The following is an 8,207-nucleotide window of genomic DNA, read 5'->3' on the forward strand; positions in this document are numbered from 1 at the left end:
AATTTTTTCTGGTGAAGCCAAATATATGTAGTAAAAGGTAGCTTTTATTTATTGTTCACAAGGTGGAAAGTTTATCAAGACATTTCGAGGCTAACGACCATAGAGCCAACAATCAAAAAACCCATAACGTCAAGCCAAAAGCCTGGAAACGTCTCACGCGAGGACAATCTTAGACATTCTGGAGTCCAACATTAGATTAGCAATAAGCAGCAGAAAAAGTGGACAAAAAGCCATTAAATGACTGAAAGAGCATGATCAATGACAAGATACAAAAAGGGAATATTAATCTCTGTGCCATTATACTTTAACAAATTATACAGTAATAAGCAGACCTAATTTCATCCCATGTAAAACCAACATAAAAAAAGAGCAATGGATAAGGCTTAAAGCTTTTTATCTTCTCCAAGACAGGTAGGTGTACTGACAGCTTCTCCTAATAGCCAACTGGGTGGGTTGCTGGGATTGGACACAGTGTACCAAGTTATTTACAGAATGCAAAGAGACATTAATGGCAATGGGTCCACTAGACGTGACGTTATTGCGAGACGGATCTTGAGTGAGACAAAAGCAAGCGGCCCATTACACAAATGATAATGCGACATGTGAATTGACGTGCTTTAGATCAAAATTACATGCATACAAAAACACACAGACCCACTGAATGCAGTTCATCCACCCAGAATGGAAGTTCCCTGCTGTCCCCCTCACACAGTACTGTTCTGGTTTTTGTAGTCATTTATTTAGTGTCCCCACAGGTCAGTATTCAGCGTAAAGAACACCCTTTTTAGCAGCACCATTCGAACTCTAGTGTCGCTCTAGGGCTGAAGACTCAGCATAGTCTTTCTTATAATGGCCCAGAGGTCAGGAGGGCACAGACGTCTCCTGGATTAAAAGACTCTGTAATCGGTGAAGTAAATGAAGTGACTCTTGGCGTCAGGCCTATCGACACCGAAGGCTGTTGGAGTCCTACCGATCCAGACTGTGGTGAAGAGGGAGGTCACGAGATGGGCTGCGTATCACCCTCTAAGACCACACTGTTGTGCAGACAGACATCGAGATGGAGTGGTGGTCGTTTATTCCTTGCCGAACTGTACCCATATCTACAGATCAGCTTTCCAAAACCCACCCGACTGGACAGTGAAACACTGGGATGAAGCCATGATAGCGTAAATGCAAACATGATGTCTCATGACCCAAGATTACATCAGCAGCAACATCGTTGAGTCTTAACTTCACCATAGTTATCTTCTGAAATGTACTTTTTTTATCATTACTACAGATTTTTCATCCACGGCATGATAATCCAGTTGTTTTTTGTGCTGGAAGGAGTCTGATCGGACGGAAAACATGTTTAACCTTTATTTAGTTATAATATTTTAAATTTACAAGAGCAGAGTCAAGAAAACTTCAGTCCTTATTGGTTGATTGGCCATTGACACTTGACTTCGTTTTTTCCTTTCATACAGTATTGATTTCTTATGCAAGGGGATAGAAAAGAAAAAAGAAAATAGAAAAAGGCAGCATGGAGAGGACAACAAACCAAAAAAGAAACTCCCGGAGCCAGTGATGCGCACTTCAGGTAGAAGGTGGTGGAGGACACGATGGGGTGAGGAGGACAGAACCTGCAGATATTCATGATGCGTGGTGATAATTAAGGGGCAGATGGGCCACGAGGTGAGTGAGGAGAGGAGGGCGAGGGAGCTCTGGAGGATCAGAAACTGTCCACCCAAGTGCCATAACCTCGCTCTGCCAAAGTGCGGTTGAGCAGGACCAGCTACAAAAAAGGAACCATGTATCATCATGTTATTCATGTTTTTCATGTTATCAAAGACATGAAAATGAAGCAAGATGGCCTCTCAAAATGAGTAAGATTGCACATGGAAAACAGAACTATATTAACATGCACACCAAAACACGAAAAAGATTGTTGTCTGCCATTTTAAATGCTTAAACTCTATAATAGCAGGATGGATTCTGATTTGCAGTCTACATTTTTATCAGCTAGAACAAATTCTGAAAGTGATTTCAATGATATTGTTATTGTTCTAGTTGTGGTGTGGACTCTGCTATTCCTTTAAATTTAGAATGATTTGTAAAACCATATCTATATACTATCTTTATTGTTATAGTTAACGTCCCTGGAGTGAACAAGCTTTAAAATGTCAGAATATTAAGTTCTGAATTAAACATTTCTTAAAATAAAATGCTTGAGGAAAACAAATTATGAATGTACAGAAAAATACAACAATAATAAATGAATTTTACCTCCTCTCCCACCATGTTCCACATGTGTACTAAAGGAAGTCCTGTATTATTGTCGTAGTTGGTGACCTATATATCAAAATAGCCCATTAAATTATCTGCTGGCTATAAACATCATCAACATAAATGTCATAAATTAATGAATGATTTAAAGACTCGCTTGTGCCAGCAATGGAACTCCTCTCGTCATCTCTTCCAGTGCAGAATTGGCCTCCGCGGAGAACCGATCCTCTCCTAATGAAGACATCAACAACAGTGAGATCCAGCTGGAGTGAGGTGATGGAAAATTTAACTTAAATGTTAAAATAAAGGCAAACCTGGAAGTGGGGCAATGTTGTCCAATAACACTTCTGTTCCTTGGAACGGTAATGTCACGAAGTCCGACCTGAAAATCAAAGATCAGTGAGTCCACAGCACAAGACTATGATAAGAACAACAGATGCAAAAATTATATATTTCTGTATATATTTGAAAACATATTTATCACGAGTAGCATGTTTGCTTTTTAAATATAAAGAACTTTACAGAACAGTATGGAAACTTTTACTAACGAATACAAATTAATTTAAAAAGCAGGAATAACCGGATCTGTCGAAGGGTGTCAATCTTGACTCTGTCATAGCCGCCATAATCAACATATCGAATTTCCACTTCGGTTGAATCTTTGTAGAAAGAGATGACCTGCGCTCGCCACCAGGCTCCATCTACAGCTGGGGCCGCACAAATCACTCCAACTGGAAAAGAGATGGAGAAAATTAGTTATTTTCTGCAGAAAGAGGAATGCGAAAAGAGAAAAAGGGGGATCTCTTACCTTCAACAGGCGATGGCAAGGGGGGCGTCCCGGGCTGTGAATAGCACAGGAACATCTGTTGATCCAGACTGCGCAGGGCGTGATACGTAGGGTGAGTGTGCTGCTGGACAAACAGGTGACCGGCTGATACAATGTTCACCACAATCACCTCGACGGTCACCCCATTGGGCAACAAAAGCTGTAACAGACAGATCCAATGAAGCACTATGTTAGAATGCCAAAAGTTTTGGACTCTGGGTTCATGTTTGACAAAAATAAAAAGATCCCTGAGGGTGCATGACAGTCAGAATGCTGCCTTAGATGCTAGCTGTCTATGTAGTCTGCAGGAACAGGAGGAAGGGGCCAATCTTACCCAGGAAGTCATGGGCAGAGAGGGCAGCGTTAGCGGTGGGGGAGGTGGGGCGTACAAGTTGGTCAGGTCCAAGTCTTTGAACTTCTTCCCAATCAAGGCCAGCGCCTTATCTACCTGCTGCTGGGTTCCTAAGAAACAAACAAAACAACAAAAACAATCAATTCAAGAAGGCCATAGTTTGTGGCCTTTCATAGAAACTCACTTACCCTCTATATGGCAGATCTGAAACTCTTGAGTATAAGGCAGGGTTGAAATGTAGATCTTAGCACCGGAGCTTTGCTTCAAAAAGCTCACGTATCTTCCTTGTTTGCCAATTAGCCGTCCCACTAGATGCTGCAAAACAAGAGGACAACCACAGATATCAAAGCAGGTTTTAATGAATTCATACACAAGGTAAGAAAGCTAGCACAGACTAAAGTTTCTGTTTTGACATTGAGATAAAGAGCTGTTAGCCAACATGCAAAGAGTTTCCTTAAACTGCTAAAATACTTTAAGAAAAACCTTTGATTGATCGCAACAGTACTAAATGTGACGCAGAATCAGGGGTTTAAGGGAATCGTACCTTTGGCACCTCAATCTCCCACACAATAAGCTCAGAGCTCTGTGATTGACAGGTCTGGCTGAAATAATTTCATTGACTTCAACAAATGTTTGTAAAATTGACTAAAAAAAAACATTCAACCATCTATTTTCAATAATAATATGCCTCAAGATTAAAATAAACGTAATAAAATTATATTTGTTATATATAAAATATTCATATATACATAAAAAGGTAAAATATAATAAATTAATTCATTTAAATAAAAAAGGTCTGTCAACTGAATAAATATTACCTGCAACTAATCCCGAGATGATCTGCATATGGTAAAAAATATTGTATTGCATATTTTATATATATATATATATATATATATATATATAGACACAAACATACACATAAAAAGATAAAATATAGTAAATAAACAATAAAAAATGTCTGCCAACATAATAATAATCAATAATCACCTGCAACTAATCCGGAGATGTTCTGGATATCGTTAATACTATAATTAGCATAGTTGGGGAAAAAAAGGGCATCCATTCCACACACACACACACACCATCACTGCAACTTATATCGATGACTTTCAGGGGTTCTAAACTGAATGTCTTTAACTGCTTAGCCAGATCATCACTGTTTGCTAAGCAACCATGGGGTAACAATAACGAACAACTAATACAGCTGAGAAGGACCATTGACAAACAAAACAACCAGCCTCTTCCCTCTGGACGTGAAGCACTGCCACCATTGTTCTTGACTCATACCATTATAGCAGTAAGCTTACTGCTCTTCTGTTTACGGACTCTTTTGCTGCTACTTGACAGTGTCAATAATTACCCATTTACTTGGTTTTAGCCAACAAGGGAGTGGAGGTCGACCGATTAATCGGCCGATTTTTGGCATTTTTTAATTAATCGGCATCGGCCAATTGTGCTGCAAATTAGTCCGATTTATAGGCAGGCGCATTCTAGTTTTACCCTACTAGAATTGATGCCGGAAAGTTATCATATTCATAAGTGCATGTGAAGGTAGAAACACACGCAATTCAGACGAAACTTTTGGGCTGATTATAACGTGCACGTTAACTTTCCTTGTGAAATGAGTGTGTAGGTCTGACAATAGCATCCACGATGTCATCGCTCGTGGCCAGTGCACTCTTAAGCAGTTATGAGCAGCAGGCTGTGTAATATGTGTGAACTCTTTTATTTTTGTTATCACTTGGCCATTTGACTTCTAGCAGTGTCCAGTGTTTCCCATACATTGAGTTATTGCTTCGTTGAATAAACTGATCACTGCACGTTTCAAAATTAAAATGCAGCGCTGGTGTTTTTATATGAATGCATCTTTGAAAAGAACCGACCATCTTCAGAAAAGCTTTGGTGTCATTTTCATTTAGTCTTTCCTGTAATGCCTGATAAAGTAGCGTTTGTGAGCGCAGTGCTTATTTGATTACAGCCGTTACCGCAATATCTCCCGCTCCAACAGCGCCTCCTGCTGGCGGAGGATGCATTTGCAAGTCTGTGGGAAACACTGGTGTCTGTCAGCAAACAAACAAAAAGCATAAAAAATCGGCCAAACATATCGGCCAAAAAAATCGGCATCATATCTCGGCCATCGGCTGCCCTGATTTCTAAATATCGGCACCGGCCAGTGAAAAACCCATATCGGTCGACCTCTACAAGGGAGGAAGCATCAAAGTTATGTTACATTTTCTCCTTTCATTCAAGTGAGGATGGGCTAAGACACCAGTCTCCACACCTATCTCAGGTCACAATATGGAGATGGCAGCAGCTGGTGTGACGACACCTCACAAGGGTTCAGTAAATCACTCACACTCCCCACACGGGTGCTTCCGGTTAGCAAATCAATGGAGAAATACTCAGACTGTCTTTAAAAAATACTGTAAATGGTCAATGCGCAAGTATCGCCACGTTCTTGTGAAAACACCTGCTGACTAACTTATAACAGACTTACAACTGGCCGTTTCCAACACCTGCTCATAAGCAGGGGAGTTAAAAAAGCAAGATGGCTCTGATATCCATGTAAGGAAGTTGCTGTAGTAGGGAGCGGTAAAAACAGCCATGCACATGCGGTTGTGCTCATGTAACATACGCTTGTGCTCATGTAACATACGCTGTTTGGGAATTTGGGCATCTGAGGTTTCCAAAGAGTCTATTCACAGTTTGAGAGGTACCCTTGACTCAAGCTTTTCTGTACTACTACATCTTGCCAAATGTCAAGAAGAGGACTGACACTGGTTGGATTTAAACATAAAAACAAAGCCAACTGAAAACAGCAAGTATGTTAGTAAACAATGCCGGTCCTTTGCACCTTCATTTTGGGGGAAAACTTTAGCAGAAATGTCCTTTACGCTAGCAACAAGCAAACATTTGGCACAATGCAACGTGTGAATTACATGGTGAAAAGGCAAACCATTTTTTTTTCCATAATGCATGATAAGAATACTGCATCTCACACTTTTAAGTGGACCGCAATCAAACATCCTACCGAGATGGAGTTCATGTGAAGTGTGCAATACTGCAAGGCGCTCTGAAATAGTGCTGGGCGGTATACCGGTTCATACCGAATAAGGGTTTTTATTTTTGTTATGATATGAATTTTTAAAATACCGCAATACCGTATGTCGCTTAAACAACGTTCGGAACGCGACACTGTTTGAAAGAAGTCCCTTTTCACTGTGGTGAAGGAACAGCTGTATGTGTTACTAAGCGTGAAAGTTCCGAAACTGAAGCTGTAGAACTAATAGAACGTGATGACACAGAAGAACTCATCCACAATATCCACACTGACCACCACAAATATCCACCGCCCCCTGCCATCAGCTCCCGCGTCTCACACACGACTTTAGCACTAGATTTAGCAACTTTCAGACTAGGGGTCGACCGATTATCGGCGCCGATATTAAGCATTTTTATGATTATAGGTATCGGTCATTTTCAAAACCGATTCGCCGATAAAATAACTTAATTTTGAAACGCGCTATTTGGCTCTGATGCAGCTTGTCAGAACCGAGAACCGTGGATTTTCACTGGTATTGGTATCAAATACTGAAATTTTGGTACCGTGACAACACTAGAATCCAGCATGTTCTGCGTGTCTCTGTGTATGTAAATGGCACAGACGCGCGGTTTTGTTTTCTACACATACAAAGTGTGCGACGCTCGCGGTGATTTCAGCTTCTGTCGTCTCACTTACATGAGGACATAAATACATGAACAACATCTCCAGATCTGCTCTGACAACCTCTAAGAGTCACTTCATGAGCATTTGACAGTTTCATTGGAGTAAAACTATCTTCATATCATTTACATAGACCTACAGAAACAAGTTCCTCATGGCAACCCGTCAAAATATAAATTCGGGTTAGCTTAATGAAATTATCAGAAATATATTACTGTGGTGCAGTATGCTATACATAATACTACTCAGAGATGAACGTTTTCCGTCGCTACGACGGATTTCTGTAAATTGGAAAAAATGAGGGGAAAAGAAACATGTAGCACATTGTTGTTGTTCTGCCGGTGTTCTGACGATTTGTTGGTAGCATAATCTGATAGGTAGCATTATTTGTCAGAACACCTGTACACCAAAAATCATCCCCGCCACAGCTGCAGCTTCTCACTGACAACAACGCCGCTTGCATCATTCACAGTCGGTTTATTAGCAGAGAACACAGAGCAGGACTTGAATTTCGGCGCGGGATTGTGGCTATTAATAATAATAATTATACTCATTTCCGCAGGTTCCTCGTTTATAACGCGATGACAGATGACGGAACGTATCATTTGCACGTGCTTTTGAGACTTGAGAACTCACTCACGCACTTTCATTTTCTGTGCGCCCACAGATCGCGATAAGGAGAGTGACAGCTTTTAATAATTATTAAAGGAGTTTGCAAATGTGATATTGATTTAATACAACAGTTCAATAAACAAGTAGGCTACTGCCTGATTTTGCTCTGTTTCATCAACGAAAATAGTTCCAAATAAAGTAACAGCTCAGCCGCTGCGCATCTCTAAAAGCAAACACAGCGGTGTTTCATTCATGAATGAAAGTGCGTTTTTGAACGAATCTAGTGAGTCAGTGATTCATGATTACCCATTCATAATGACAGTCACTTTCTTCATTCTTGAATGAATCAGCCGTTCAAACGAATCAATTGAATGAATGATTCAGTGATAAAATCAGTGATTTGCCGCCACCTGCTGGCGGTTTCA

At 40.4% G+C, this 8,207-nt stretch overlaps 1 protein-coding gene across 1 annotated transcript in view; it reads right to left on the minus strand.

Annotated features, from left to right (window-relative positions):
- Nucleotides 1-377: 377 nt before the first annotated feature.
- Nucleotides 378-8,207, minus strand: part of akap1b (A kinase (PRKA) anchor protein 1b) — a 17,185-nt gene continuing 9,355 nt past the window's right edge. Inside the window, exons 3-11 of the mRNA XM_016479453.1 lie at nucleotides 3,988-4,045; nucleotides 3,632-3,758; nucleotides 3,426-3,553; nucleotides 3,074-3,251; nucleotides 2,846-2,996; nucleotides 2,580-2,647; nucleotides 2,423-2,496; nucleotides 2,266-2,331; nucleotides 378-1,774 (exon numbers count right to left, since the gene is read on the minus strand). Of these exons, the coding sequence (XP_016334939.1) occupies nucleotides 1,712-1,774; nucleotides 2,266-2,331; nucleotides 2,423-2,496; nucleotides 2,580-2,647; nucleotides 2,846-2,996; nucleotides 3,074-3,251; nucleotides 3,426-3,553; nucleotides 3,632-3,758; nucleotides 3,988-4,045 (913 nt within the window). The 3' untranslated portion in view covers nucleotides 378-1,711. The remainder of the gene's footprint in view (nucleotides 1,775-2,265; nucleotides 2,332-2,422; nucleotides 2,497-2,579; nucleotides 2,648-2,845; nucleotides 2,997-3,073; nucleotides 3,252-3,425; nucleotides 3,554-3,631; nucleotides 3,759-3,987; nucleotides 4,046-8,207) is intronic.

Source organism: Sinocyclocheilus anshuiensis, unplaced genomic scaffold, assembly GCF_001515605.1.
Source record: "Sinocyclocheilus anshuiensis isolate Anshui unplaced genomic scaffold, SAMN03320099.WGS_v1.1 scaffold1170, whole genome shotgun sequence".
Classification (NCBI taxonomy): domain Eukaryota; kingdom Metazoa; phylum Chordata; class Actinopteri; order Cypriniformes; family Cyprinidae; genus Sinocyclocheilus; species Sinocyclocheilus anshuiensis.